Source organism: Phocoena sinus, chromosome 20, assembly GCF_008692025.1.
Source record: "Phocoena sinus isolate mPhoSin1 chromosome 20, mPhoSin1.pri, whole genome shotgun sequence".
Classification (NCBI taxonomy): Eukaryota; Metazoa; Chordata; class Mammalia; order Artiodactyla; family Phocoenidae; genus Phocoena; species Phocoena sinus.
This window is the reverse complement of record NC_045782.1, coordinates 11,552,071-11,566,635: the sequence shown is the minus strand read 5'-3', so window position 1 is coordinate 11,566,635 and position 14,565 is coordinate 11,552,071. Positions and strand designations below refer to the sequence as shown.

General features: G+C 47.7%; 1 protein-coding gene across 1 annotated transcript in view; it reads right to left on the bottom strand.

Moving 5' to 3' along the window:
- Positions 1–10,048: 10,048 nt before the first annotated feature.
- The window catches only part of ZZEF1 (zinc finger ZZ-type and EF-hand domain containing 1), a 112,748-nt gene continuing 108,231 nt past the window's right edge, over positions 10,049–14,565 (bottom strand). Inside the window, 3 exon segments of the mRNA XM_032615536.1 lie at positions 10,049–11,166; positions 12,996–13,067; positions 13,671–13,824. Of these exon segments, the coding sequence (XP_032471427.1) occupies positions 11,086–11,166; positions 12,996–13,067; positions 13,671–13,824 (307 nt within the window). The 3' untranslated portion in view covers positions 10,049–11,085.

The window sequence follows — 14,565 nt, the reverse complement described above, 5'->3', positions numbered from 1 at the left end:
TTTAGATCTTTAATTGCTTTCAACGATGTTTCCTGGTTTCCACTGATAAATTTTGCACTCCTTTTGTTAAATTTACTCCTAAGTATTTTATTATTCTTGATGCTGTTTTTTTTTTTTTTGGAATTGTTTTCTTAATTTTCGGATTTTTCATTGCAAATATGTAGAAATATAATTGATTTTTTAATATATATTGATTTTGTATTCTGCAACCTTCCTGAATTTGTTAGTTCTAGTAGTTTTTTAGTGAATTGTTTAGGATTTTCCATATACAAGATCATGTCATCTGCAAATAGAGATAATTTTATTTCTTCCTGTCCAATACAGAATCCTTTTATTTCTTTTTCTTGCCTAATTGCCCTGGCTAGAACCTCCAGTACAATGCTGAGTAGAAGTGGTGAGAGTGGACATCCTTGTGTTGCTCCTGATATCAAGAGGAAAGCATCCAGTCTTTCACCAGTAAGTAGGATGTTAGTGGGTTTTTCATAGACGCCCTTTATAGAAGATCTCTTCTACTCCTAGTTTGTTGTTTTAATGAAAGGGTGTTGGATTTTGTCAAATGCTTTTTCTGTGTATTTTTTTTTTTTTTTTGCGGTACACGGGCCCCTAACCACTGTGGCCACTCCTGCCGTGGAGCATAGGCTCCGGACGCACAGGCCCAGCGGCCACGGCCCACGGGCCCAGCCGCTCCATGGCACGCAGGACCCTCCCGGACCAGGGCACGAACCCACGCCCCCCGCATCGGCAGGCAGACCCCCAACCACTGCGCCACCAGGGAAGCCCTTTTCTGTGTATTTTGATGATCCTGTGGTTTTTGTTTTTATTCCATTGATATGGTGTAGAGCATTAATTGATTTTCAGATGATAAACCAACCTTGCGTTCCTGTGATAGATTCCATTTGCTCATGGTGTATAATTTTTTTCTGTGATGTGGATTTGTGCGAGTATTTTGTTTAGGATTTCTGAATCCAATCTCGCAAGAGATAATGGCCTATAGCTTTCTTTTCTGGTACTATCTTCACTATTTTGGTGTCAGGGTAATACTGGCCTCATAGAATGAGTTGGGAAGCATTCCTTCCTCTTCCACTTTTGGAATAGTTTGTGAAGACTTCTTTGGTATGAATTCTTCTTTAAATTTTGGTAGAATTCTGCAGTGAAGCCATCTCGTCCTGGGCTTTTCTTTGTAAGTAGTGTTTTGATTACTAATTCAATATTTTGTTAAAGATTTTCTATTTCTGGGAACTCCCTGGTGGTCCAGTGGTTAGGACTTGGCGCTCTCACTGCCAGGGGCCCGGGTTCCTGAAGGTAGTTTGTTATCTTTACAGGAATCTATTCGTTTCATCCAAGTTATCTAATTTATTGGCATACAATTGTTCACAGCCTTCCTTTGTAATCCACTTTATTTCTGTAAGGTTGGTAGTAATATTCCTTCTTTCATTTCTGATTCTAGTAATTTGAGTATTCTTTTTTATTTTCTTGGTCAATTCAGCTGAAGTTTGTCAATATGGTTATCTTTTCGAAGACCCAGGATTTGATTTCATTGATTTTTCTCTCTGTTCTTCTAACTCTATTTCATTTACTTCCACTCCAGTCTTCATTCTGCTTTCTTTAGGCTTAGTTTGCTCTTACTTTACCATTGTCTTGAGGTAGAAGTTAGGTTACGGATTTAAAATCATTCTTTTTTTAACGCAGGTAGTTACGGCTTAAGATTTCCTCTAAGAATGGCTTTAGCTGCTCTTTGGTGTTTTGTGTCTTCATTTTAATTCACTTCATTTTCTAATTTTCCTTTCGGTTTCTTCTTTGACTCATTGGTTATTTAGGACTATGTTATTTAATTTTCATATATTTGTGAGCTTCCCAAATTTCTTTCAACAGAATAACAAAGAGACTCATTTGTGGGACTTCCCTCGTGGTCCAGCGGTTACGGCTCTGCGCTTCCACTGCAGGGGGCACAGGTTCAATCCCTGGTCGGAGAACTAAGATCCTGCATGCGGTGCGGTGCGGCACAAAAAAAAAAAAAGAGAGAGACACACACACACACTTGTGAACATGTTCTAAGGTTTCTGCGGGATACGTTCCTGGGTGTGAAATTGCTGGGTTAAGGGTAAATATATTCAGCATTTACTTAGATCTTGCAGGAACGCTGCATCAGTTTGCACACCCACCAGCAATGTGTGAGAGATCTGGGTAAGGTAGAATTTTCTAGTTTTTGTGAACCTCATGGATAAAACAACTGTTTGAATTACATTTCAATTATAAATGAGATTGCACATTCTTTTTCATATGTTCTTTGGCCAGTTGTATTTCTTTCTCTGGAATTTATATTGATGTAAGGTGTGAGGTAGGAATCAAACTTTATTTTGTTTTCCACATCTGACACAGCATGCTTTCAAGCTTTCCTCTCCGTTGCAATAGTTCTAACTTTTGTATAGTCAAAGTTGTCCATCTCTCCTTTATGGCTCCCATCTTTTATGTCATGCTGTTTGACACTGCCTCTGTTGGACAGAGCTCTTTATGCCTGGCTATCCTGGGCCTCCGTTGCTCAGGGACTCACTGGAGTTCTTGTCAGAAGCTTCTCTTGTTTAAGGAGCAGCCCAGGGCCCCCTCCCTTAGCAGAGAGGCAGGAAAGGGATGGCTGTCTCTAAGAAGGATGGTGGACCTGTAAGCTTTGTGACTGACATGTCTAGGACCCACGTTTATCCTCTCTGCTTTTTCTTTTTGCTTTTTCTTATTTGGGGACTTCCCTGGCAGTCGAGTGGTTAAGACTCTGTGCTTCCACTGTAGGGGGCACGGGTTCGATCCCTGGTCAGGGAACCAAGATCTCACATGCCACGCAGCGTGGCCAAAATACATAAATAAATAAAATCTTATTATTTTATTTTTAATTTTCATTCATTCCTTTCTGTTATCTTGCCTACGCTTATTTTGCTTTTTGATTTCTAACTTCTTGACATGGACACTTAGTTCATTTAATTTTGCTTTCTTTATGTTAGTAAAAATTCACTTATGGGGCTTCCCTGGTGGCGCAGTGGTTGAGAGTCCGCCTGCCGATGCAGGGGACACGGGTTCGTGCCCCGGTCCGGGAGGATCCCACATGCCGCGGAGCGGCTGGGCCTGTGAGCCATGGCCGCTGGGCCTGCGCGTCCGGAGCCTGTGCTCCGCAACGGGAGAGGCCACAACAGTGAGAGGCCCGCGTACTGAAAAAAAAAAAAAAAAAAAAAAAAAAAAAATTCACTTATGGTTATGATTTTCCTTGAATAAAGCTTTGACCACCCTCCACATGCACAATTTTTATATTTTTTCACTGTCATTAACTTCAAAATAGTAATTGCAGTGTGGATTCTCTTTTTCACCAAAGAATGACCTATGATAGTTCCCTTCCCTTCCGTTTCATTGTTCTGGTGGCTAGATTTCTAAACCTTTTGTTAATAACATCTGGTCTTATGGCATATAATTTCTGCTTTAAGTTTTTCATTGAGATATAATTCATAGAAGATAAAATTTACCATTTAAAAGTCAAACACAATTTAGTAGTTTTAGTGTATTTACCATGTTGTGCAACCATCTCCATGATCTAATTTCAGAGTATTTTCATCACCCAATTTCTGTTTTTAAAATATTTATTGAGAAACCCACTCACATTAAGTAAAAAGGGGAACACTCTCACAGAAATGAAGTAGAGGAACAATAGCTGGACTTCAGAGGAAAAAGAAAGAACCAGGAAGCTACTCTAGGGCTGGGAATCTCTTATTGAACCTCTTTCTTTTCATCTACTCCAATACCTACTCTGTAGATTAGTTTCATTCACTTGAACATGGCTCAACATGACCACCAACCCCAATTTTACGTAACTCTTTAGATCCACAGTTTGCCACAGTTTTTTGTGTCCTAAAATCCTTATTTCCTAAAGGGTCTGATTGTTTTAAGTTGGGTCAGGTGTTCACTCCTGATCCAATCACCTGTGGCCATAATGGATGGTTACTTGCTCACTACCCCCCCCCCCCCCAAGCTGGGCTAGGAATGGGGTCAGGTTCCCTTAGAAAGATTATATGGGAAGAGATGTGATGTCCAGCATATCTAATACAATGGCCTGAAATAGGATCCATTTTTAGGAATTATCCATGAGCACTTGAAAAGAAGGCCTCCTCTATGGGCACGATCTGCATGTACACACACAAGCACAGGTACGCACCCACACTTACTTCAGAACAGAGCAGCGCTATTAACTGCTGTAAGACTCTTGAACAGAGAGACGGTGGGGATTGTGTTGTGGTCTAGCCAGCCTGTTAGTAGCATGATGGGAAGTTGAGTGGAGGTGTCCCTGTAGGAACTAGACATTCCCACTGCCCATCAGCCTGGGAAGAATTGGACCTGGGAGAGAAAGTGAGGACTTGGAGCAGGGGCTGGTGTAATGGGCTTTATTTATTTTAAAATTTATTTCATTGAAGTATAGCTGATTTACAATGTTGTGTTAATTTCTACTGTACAGCAAAGTGATTCTGTTATTTATACATATATATGTGTATATATATACATACACATATGTGTGTGTGTATACATATATATATGTATATACACACACACATTCTTTTTCATATTCTTTTCCATTATGGTTTATCACAGGGTACTGAATATAGTTCCCTGTGCTATATAGCAGGACCTTGTTGTTTATCCATTCTACATATAATAGTTTGCATCTGCTAACCCTAAACTCCCAATCCATCCCAGTATAAGGTGCTTTAGAGAGAGGAAAAGGTAGCTCCTGTCCTTTCTGAATCCTGAAGGGCACTTCCTCCCATCCTTTGACTGATGACCAGAGCTAGCCAGTCACCTGTGGTAGATTTGGCTGTGCTGTGGCTCCTGCCTGCTCTGCCTTGACCATCTGACAAGCCTTGATGAGCTGCCCAGCCCAGCCCTGGTTGTGTCATGTGGAGTAAGAGGAAGGCCTATGTCCATACCCAGCCTGCAGGGCAAAGGGAGCACAAGGCCCCCAGGCAGCATGACATGGTCCACCCGGAAGGGGACCCTCAGGGATGGGAGGCAGGCCTAGGAGAGTCAAGGCCTGGGAGGGTCAACTGCCCTCCTTCTCAGGAGGTTCTCTCTCCATGGGCAGTCTCAGCGAAGGGGGGCTTTGTCATGAAAGCTTCCTTACAACTCTGCTGTTCATTTTTTTTTTCAAATAACCTGCTGGTAAATGAGAAGGATGTCACCCACCTTCCGTTAAAATTGCTCAATTCTCCACACATTTCTAGCAGTGTTTGCCTTATGTAATTTCTGGTGGGATTTGGTACAGAAAACTGTTTTAACTGCAAATTACACTCTTTAAAAAAAACCCAACATATATATTTGACTGCACCAGGTCTTAGTTGCAGCATGCAGGCTCTTAGCTGTGGCATGTGGGATCTAGTTCCCTGCCCAGGGATCGAACCCAGGCCCCCTGCATCAGGAGCGTAGAGTCTTAACCACTGGACCACCAGGGAAGTCCCACAAATTACACTCTTTATCCGCAGAAAATATTGATCCATAAAATGACATTTGGTCCAGTTTAATTTTTTTTGTCTTGAATTGCATTGCCTAATACTAAATGACCCTGACTTTCTGGTCTCATCTGCTTGGTATACCCATGCTCATTCTTTTCCATGTAACCTTTTTGTTTTTAGATCGGTTGTTTTTGGATGTTTTTCTCCACTTCTGTATGGGAAACGGCTATACCACTAATGGATGACGGGCATCTTGCCCAGCAGGGTAGCTGAGTGGTTGAGCAGGTGTGCGGGTATGACCCACAGCACACCTCTGTGGGGCTCTCCCAGCACATGTCCTGCCCAGTTGTCATGGATGCTGTGCTGCTCGGCATTCTGGGCTGACAACCTGCAAACTCATGGGTCTCCCAAGTAGCTTTGTAAACATGAACTTAAATCATGGCTAGAAAACATCAGTTAACAACTTAGGGAAGCATCACATGAAGAGACAGTGAGAGGCTGTCGCCACCGGAGAGTCAGTGGTGGGCAGTGGTCAGGTTGGAAAGGAGAGGAGAACCGTCACCTGGTTCTTCACCTTCACCTTTGTGAAAACCCAAGAGAGAAGCAGAGCAGGGGAGGGAGGAGGAGAGACAGACAGACTGACCTGGAATCTAGCTTTGCCTGGAGCCAGATGCAACTTGGGCTTTTTCAGTTTTGTAAGTCAATAAATTCTCTTTTAAATTAAGTTAGTTTAGAGTGGGTTTAACTTGCAACTGAAGAAATCCCAGTAAATCCAGGGCAGCGCCTCCAAAGTTAGTCTGGAACTTCACTGAGCATGGGCAAAGCTCCGTACCAATCCCTAGAAAGGAGAAGAATAACTTGGCAATGGCTGCAGCTTAATGTCATCTGTGGCTTGACTGGACACTGTCAGAAGTCTCTGATTTTATTTCAGGAATTTTTACATATCTGCTTTTCCATATACCTTTCGTATCGACGTGATGAGACAGAACTACGACATTTTTTCGAACTATTGGAGCCAAACTGTTGCATAAACTTGGGTCAGAATTGCTTTCAGCTGTAAGAGACCGCACAACAAACATATTCTCTCATCCTCTCCCTCTCCCTCTCCCTCTCTCTCTCTCTCTCTCTCTCTCTCTCTCTCACACACACACACACACACACACACACACGCACGCACGCACGCACTTCTGGAGGTTGCCCCGTGGCAGCAAGACTGCTGCAGGTGTGCCAAGCATGGTGCTCTCTCACCACAGTCAAGAGGAACAAGTGGGGGCCGGGGCAAAATCCCTTCCCCAAGGCCTCCCAACAGGCTTAAGCTGAATTCTCTTTAGCCAGAACTGGGTCACATAGGTACCCTGACTGTGGGAGGGGCTGGAAAAGTGAACTTCAGCAAATAGAAATGAGATTACCGAGACGGATTTAAACCAATCGTGACTTTCCTCAGGAGCTAGTGCAAGGTCCTATCTTTCTTGAGATTAAAGTATCTCCAGTCGCCACCTGCAAAAAAATTGGATTCTGTTAGCAGGGAAGGGGAGTGGGTAGGAAAGGGTAGTGAGTAAGTGACAGGGTCCACCATATAGGGCACACAGAGCCATGTTTACATTTGGCCTCAATCGGAGGCTGGTTTTGTTTTTGTTTTTAATAGAAATTACCATTTTAATGAAAATGCAGACTGGAGAACTTAGTATATGAAGAGGAAACGCTGGGGGCTTAAAATCCTTGAAAACATCAGAATTTAAAGCCAGAGCCTGGGTTTTTAACTGGGTGGCTTACTGCTGATTGGTTGAGTAAATTTGTTTGTTGAATGAATAAACGCGTGCCTACCACGGTGACAGGTTTGGGGCTGGTGTGTCAGAAGAACTGAGCTGGTCTCTGGCTCTGCCACCACTTCCTGTGCGATTTCAAGCTGACCTCTCACAGCTTCTAGTTCTTTCTCAAATGAGGAGGCTTGGCTGGTTGAACTGTGTCTCCCTTCCTTTCTAAAAGGCTTGAGTTCAGATTGCTTTTGACCTCTGTGACCTTCTATTGTTTACTCCTGGGTTAATCTCAGCAGGCAGCCTTTCCAGCCAAGCAAAAGCAGTGTCAGAGCAGCAGCACGGGGCTCAGACGGACAGAGCACAACACAGCCAGCCTCTCCAGGCAGACTTTTTGGAGTAAAGGTCCAAGAAATTAATGTTGCTTAGGTAACACTGTGAGACAGGAGAGGGTGAAAGCATCACCAACAGGCTCTAGAGGGAGACTCAGTGGCTGCACAGGCCTTGGGAGCACCCAGTTCTGCTGAGCCCCACGCTGATCCAGTTTTCTCTCCGGCCTCAAGGATGATGAGGGCCGAGTCTGGGTCCTGGGTCCTGGCCCCGGATTCCTCAGAAGGCAGTCTGGGGGCTTTAGGGGAGATGTGTCAAGATGCTTTCAGGCCGGAACAGACGGGCCTTGAAGGTTGGTTACATCCAGCTCCCACCAAAGTCTCTCTTCTCTAATTCATGAGACAGCCCTCAGCACTAGGAAAGTGGCTGAGAAGGGGGCAGGGCAGTAAGTGGCAAACCAGCGATGTGAGGGAGGAAGCGCAAGACCCCAGGATGGGCAGACGTCGGCCTCGTGTTTTGTCAGAAGCAGGTCCAGAGGCAGGCAAGGAGGAGACCGGGCCCTGGAAGGGTAGCAGCCCCGTGAGACCCCTGCCTTCCTCCCCTCGGCTGGCTGCACACAGGTCCTGTGAGCCACAAGAGGTGAGGGGTGCCTGGGATGCAGCTGGGGTGTGTGGCTGGAGAGGAGCTGACCGGGGAGAGAGCGTGTATGTGCACAAACTTCTGAGTAGCTGTGCAGACGGACAGGCCCAGGGAGCAGAGGCTGAGCATAAGCCCCCAGACCATAAGCCCGAGGGGAGAGGCATCTCCTGCACGGCTATAGTCAAGGCAGGAGGTGCAACTGGGAGGGGTATCGGAGCTAAGAACCGTTCTGATTCCTTTCTACCCTGAGGCTGTGGGATTCTAGAAATTCATCAGGATGGACCTGATAGAAACCCCAGGTATCATCTTCATAAGAGAGGCAGAAGGAAAAAAAGAAAAGCCCACACACAAGTGTACCTTTTTATATAGAATTTGTACAATATATTTCTCTTCATTTGCATATTTTACCCACAACTTAACATCCTTTATACAGGCTGAACTTACTCAGCTGATATAATCAAAATTCTTTCCTTCAACCAAATAAGAAAAATTCAAAATCGTAAACCTGTAAGAAAACAAATTAAAAACGATGATGAAAATAAGTCACTCCTCGTTAGGAACAGCGTCTGTCTGTACAATATACATGGTTTGGAACAGATTTCTTTATAGATTAGGCACATGTTTCCACAACACCTTCATTCCTGCCAGTTTTATCTCATTCCAGGCAGTCCTGCCTAAGAAGGATCAGAGGGACGTTGGTCTTGATGGAAATCGCGCTTTCGGATGCTGTTGGCCCAGCTGGGGACCAGGGGAGCGGGGCCTGGCTCAGCGGCGCCACCCAGTGGCTGGAAGCAGAGGCGGGTGGGATGCAGGGGAGCTGGGCCAGGCAGGGCCCTCCCAGGAGAGAGCAGCAGTTGTGTGTGAAGGGGAAATCGAGGCTTATTCTGTGCAAACTGAACACAGAGAGACCAGAATAGCAAGGGTGGTGTACACAGAGAAGCTATGAGGAGTCCAGCGTTTATTTACAGTTTATCTTCCAGGAGGGAGCATGGGGAGCAAAGCTGGTGGCTGCTGTCAGTTTGAGGCACGGAGGGGTATCAGGGAGGTGGGGGGAATGGCGAGGGTAAGCAGTGAGTGCACCATCTCCATGCTGACCTTCCGTGGAGCCCCTCAGTGAGTCCGAGCCCACAGTAGGGACCTCTCCTGCCAAGCACGGCGCTTCTCTGTGATTTCCCTCCTCACTGCGAGACCCACCCGGGTCTGGGCGGTATGGAGTGCAGGCCCTTCTCTGGGGATGCAGGCAGAGCAAAAGATGAGAAAGCGGCTTCTACCAAGCCAGCAGCGCCTCACACCTCAACACCGTGGGACACCAGGCCATGCCCGGGCCTTGCCGACACCAGGGTGATGGGCTTCAGGTCACCGAGCTTCAGGACCTGTCCTGTTTGTTTCTGTCTCCTTTGAATTCTTCCCTCCATGATGGCTCCACATGCAGCTTGGGGCTGGGCTGAGAATCCAATTCTAGGGCTGCAGAAGGTCGCTGCACCTTGGCCTCCTGACCCAGAAGGCAAAAGTGCTCTTGTGGTGAGATGCTCCTGGGACCAGGAGTCTTGGGCCCTGCAGAGGAGGCTTCCGAGGCCATGGCAGTGCTGATCTGCTCAACTTGGCCCTGGCTATGATGAGCCTTCCTTGGGTTTGGCCCTGTGCGTGGGGACATGCTCGGGCCCAGACCCCCGCCCTTAAATGGCAGCTGGCTCAAACATTCTTCAAATGGCGAGTCCCACTGAGGCTTATCCATGGCACAGGTGCCAACCCAGCCTCACACTCCAAAGCGTGGCTTTGGAAAGAGAATAGTAATCAGCACTTCAGGGCAAGACTACAACCATTTAAAAAAAAATGCGGAAAACAGCATTCATTAGAACTAATGTAGTTATTGCCAGACAAGTGACAGCCAAATAACCACGGAGAGTCCCAGAGGTGGACGTGATGGATTACCACGACCGTGGAGCAGAAATACAATCATGTGGTTTTGTTTGTTTTTACTTCTAAGGTAAGATATCCTGTGATTACATTTCAAATCTTTAGGTACAGAAGCTCAAGAGTATTCTTCAAGTTCTGCTACTTTCATACAAACCAGTTTGTCCCCCTGAATGACCGATCCACTGGTCAGGCCCCCGAGCTTCTCTCAAGGGAGTTGGTGTGGTTCTTTCTAAGAACATGAGGTGGGAACCGAAATATGTTAAAACGACAACTAAAACAACGCAGCCGTGCTGGGAGCAGGGCACGGGTGGACGTGCACGGCGGCCTGCTGGCTGTTCCCAAGGGCACTTGTTCTCACCAAGGATTTCTCCGGGACGGCCGAGGCTATGCAGGGGGCCAGTGCAGCAGTGGGTTCCGTACTGAATGGTGGGGACCAGGTGGCAGCCCCGAGGGGCTCTCACTGGTTTTGGTTTGGATGACCCAGTCTCAAGAAGCAAAAGCAAAGGAGGAGCTCCCAGGCTGCTGCTGGAGGTCCTGCTGAGAAAGGTGGCCCAGGGCAGACCCTGTCTTCCCCTGAAGGTCAAGTGCAGGCAGTTCCAGCTCAACGGAGACAGATTCCTTTCCAGAACGGCTGCAGCCAGGTCTTCTTGGGGCTGTGGCTTCTGCAGGGACAGACCCTGGAGGAGGCTGGCCTCTGAACAACCTTCTCAAGGGCCTGCTGCCTGCCCTTTCTGAATAATTTTGCACTGGTCTGCTTATTCTCACATGCTATGGTACGTGCGGGTGCCTGGCCTGTGACATGGGAAGTTCTCGGAGACATGGCGGCTTGGCATTCTAGTTGGGGTGGAAGGGGGAGCTCAAGGAGAGCCAGGCACCGACGCCACAGGAATCTTCCCGAATGAGTTTAGGCATCTGCTCTAAGATCCTTGTGGACAGATTAGCTAGTTCCATGCACACCATACCAAGGGCTAACACTCAACATTCCAGAGGCGGGTGGCCTTGTTTGGGTAGTTGATGGCCAGGCTGATAGCAGCAATGTTCTGCAGAGCCTGTGGAGGGAGAAAGAGTCATCACCAATGTCAAGAACCGGTCACCTGCTGGGTCACTAACTGCTGACAGAACAAGACCCTCAGCTGAGCACCTGAGGAGGGCAGGGGAGAGGCAGACGTGAGCCAGATGTGGTTCCCCTCACCAGGGGGACCACAGTCTAGAGTGAAAGACAAAGCTATCAAGAAAGTCCACATGGAAACTCCAAATGTAGGCAGAATCATCACTGTCCAGAGAGAGGAGCAGGTGCAGTTCTGGGGGCTCAGAGGGCACATCTGCGGGGGGGGTCTGCGAAAGCTGTTTAGGGAATGGGGACAGCAGCACAAAAGTGCAGAAGGGAAGAAACAAACAGCCAGTGGCCCCCCCCTCCCCCGGGAAGCAATGCTGGGAAGGCAGACGCCCTGGAGCCAGGCCAAGGCTGGTCTCCAAGCCAAGGCAGCAGGAGCCGGGGACGGGGGCTGGGGAAGGAAGAGGCGGAAGCAGGGAGAAGAGGTAGAGCGCCGGTCCAGCAAAGTGGGCAGGCTGTAGGGAGGGTCAGAATGAGGATTAGGAGACCGGACACAGCGGCAGGTGAGGGAGGAGCCACAGCAATATGTGATGTGGTGTCAAAGCTTCCGGTGTCAAAACGGTCAAATGTCCAGATTTCACTGTGTGAAACCTTGGGACACCACGGGTGGTGATGGCAGGGCTGGCAGGCATCCGTTGGGAGGGGAGGGAGTTTTCACTCTGCCTTCGGTCTCAGGACGATTCACACAAACCCCTCTGTAGTGGATGGGGAAGCCCGCTTCTAAGCAGGCACTCTGACCCTTTTTTGTAGGAGGACCTGAGAAAGTTCAAGTTCACTGAGGAAACTTGCCAGGAACAGAGTGCAGGGCGCTGGCCGGGAGTCCCAGCTGGATGCCCCTCAAGTGAGACTGCAGGCAAATCTTTCCCTTCTCTGAGCCTCCGTGTCCCCATCTGTCCACTGTGGACGCAGACCACACGCTCTACGATGTTCAAGGAGTCTGTGAGCCTAAGGTTCTCAAAATGTAGTCTGGAGCCTGCGGGTTCCCCAGACCCTTTCAGGGGCTCCGTGTCGTGGAAACAATTTTCATAATAATACCAAGACATTATTTCTCTTTTTTCACTGTCATACTCTCACGAGTATACAGTGGAGTTTTCCAGAGGCTGCTGTGTGATAATAGAACAACTGAAAGCAGAAACAGATCTGCGAATCCAGCTGTCTTCTGTTAAGGAAGACATTAAAGAGATCTGCAAAAATGGAACACAACGCTACCCTTCTCAAAAATTATTTTGTTTTGAAAAATACCGTTGTTTTTCACAACTGTAGTATTAAATAGAATGAGATTATTTTAAAAAACAAATTGATAAGTGTTTAGCATTTAATTTCTAACTTAATTTCTAAATTTCAAATCTAATTTAATTTCTAACAGTATGTATCAATATATATAACGCACATAAACAAAAGCTTTTGGGGATCCCCAGTAATTTAAAAGCACAAAGGGGCCCTGAGACCCAATAAGCTGTCAAAGAGGAGTTCTCCTACCAGGGAAGACAGTTACATCCAAAAATATCTGAAATCCTCTATGGAAACTTCAGGGATCAGCCAAACTATAAATTTAAGGCACTGGTTGTTCTGGTTTAAAAGCCACAAATTCTTGCTAGTGTCTACTGACCCCACAGTTTAATACGAACGACACTGATAAATGGGGCTCCGCTGCTCTCTGTGACACCAGTAGGAAGTGGCTGACTCGGAACAGAGCTCCGTGTAAAGCCGGGGTGGAGTCTGCACGGGTGCCGGGGGAAGTTCGGCCGCCCGCGGAGGGCGTACCTGCGCCGCGCAGCGCAGAAGGTGGTCGTCGGTGGTTAAGGCCAGCAGGTAATCCTGCAGCAGGCCGAGCTCCTGCGGAAAGAGCGGAGGGCAGCTGTCAGAGGCCACCTGCTAGCGGACACCCACCCACGACCCACGACCCAAGGCCCCAGAAGACTCGGGTGGGACACTGCCCCCCACTCTGCCAGACATCTCACTGCCTGTTTTCCTTGGGAGCCATGGAAGGAGCAGGACGGTGGGGAACCAGGTGTCCTGACTCACCACAGTCTCCTCACTATAAAATGAGGGCTTAAGCTAAAGAGTTCTGAAAGGCCCTTTCATCTCTCACAGTCAATGAGTCTATTGTGCTGAGGGGAGGGAAAAGAGGAAGAAGAAAGAACCTGTTGGTTCATTTTCCCAAACTCACTGCTGTCAAGGGTCGATCCAGGGCAGTTTCCTTCCCCCTTTGGCATCAGGCCTGAGCAAACAAGCAATCTCGGGGAGGGCCTGGCTCCCTGGGGCGGGAGAGAGGGGAACCCCGGGCCCCAAGCCACGCTTGTCTCCCTGTGCAGGTTTGCCAAGCCCCCACGACACCCTGCGCTCTCAGAGGGCTGTGACCTGAGGCCCAGTGCTGGCCCCAGGCAGCAGACGAAGCAGAGGCCCGGAACCTGGTGGGGAGGCAGGACAGGCCCTCACCTGGGCGCGGTTCTCAGTGGCAAAGAAGAGCTCGGTAAGGGCGCGATGCAGGGGCAGCAGGATGCCAGGCTGTGTCACGTCCTCAAACAGGCTGTACTCCATCTGGGTGAAGAGCTGCCACAGGGGCTTCAACAGCATGAGGTCACAGAGGTCGCTGTGGGAGAGGGGTATGGTTTGCTGGGATCATGCCCATCAGATGTCAGGCAGACAGAGGGTAGCTGCTGGGCACTGCAGCTCCAACACTCCCCGCCTCCCCATCCAGTAAAGGCAGGACAAGACAGTTCCAGTCACCTCACACCCCCCAAAACATTCACCAATGGCAAATAAAAAAACGGGCAGCATCTCAACTTCAAACCAGAACTCCGGGGAAAAGGATATCCTCGAGCACATTCACGTAAATCAACTGCACATCTTTAAAAATGGTTGTTAAAAACTTCCAGTGACAGCGGAAAAAAATCTCAAGATAAACGTTAAGTGGAAAAGAGCAAGATGCGCAATGTAAAATGTAAACATTTAAAAACTGTATATGTAGTATTGTGTGACCGTATTAAAAACAATAGTAAATAAACATATCAAAAATGTTATCAGGGCTTCCCTGGTGGCGCAGTGGTTGAGAGTCCGCCTGCTGATGCAGGGGACACGGGTTTGTGCCCCGGTCCGGGAAGATCGCACATGCTGCGGAGCGGCTAGGTCCGTGAGCCGTGGCCGCTGAGCCTGTGCGTATGGAGCCTGTGCTCCGCAACGGGAGAGGCCGCAACAGTGAGAGGCCCGCGTACCGCAAAAAAAAAAAGAATAATAAAAAAAAATTAAAAAAATAGGCAAATGACCTAAAGAGACATCTGTCCAAAGAAGGCATACAAATGGCCAACAGGAACATAAAAAGGTATTCAATTAT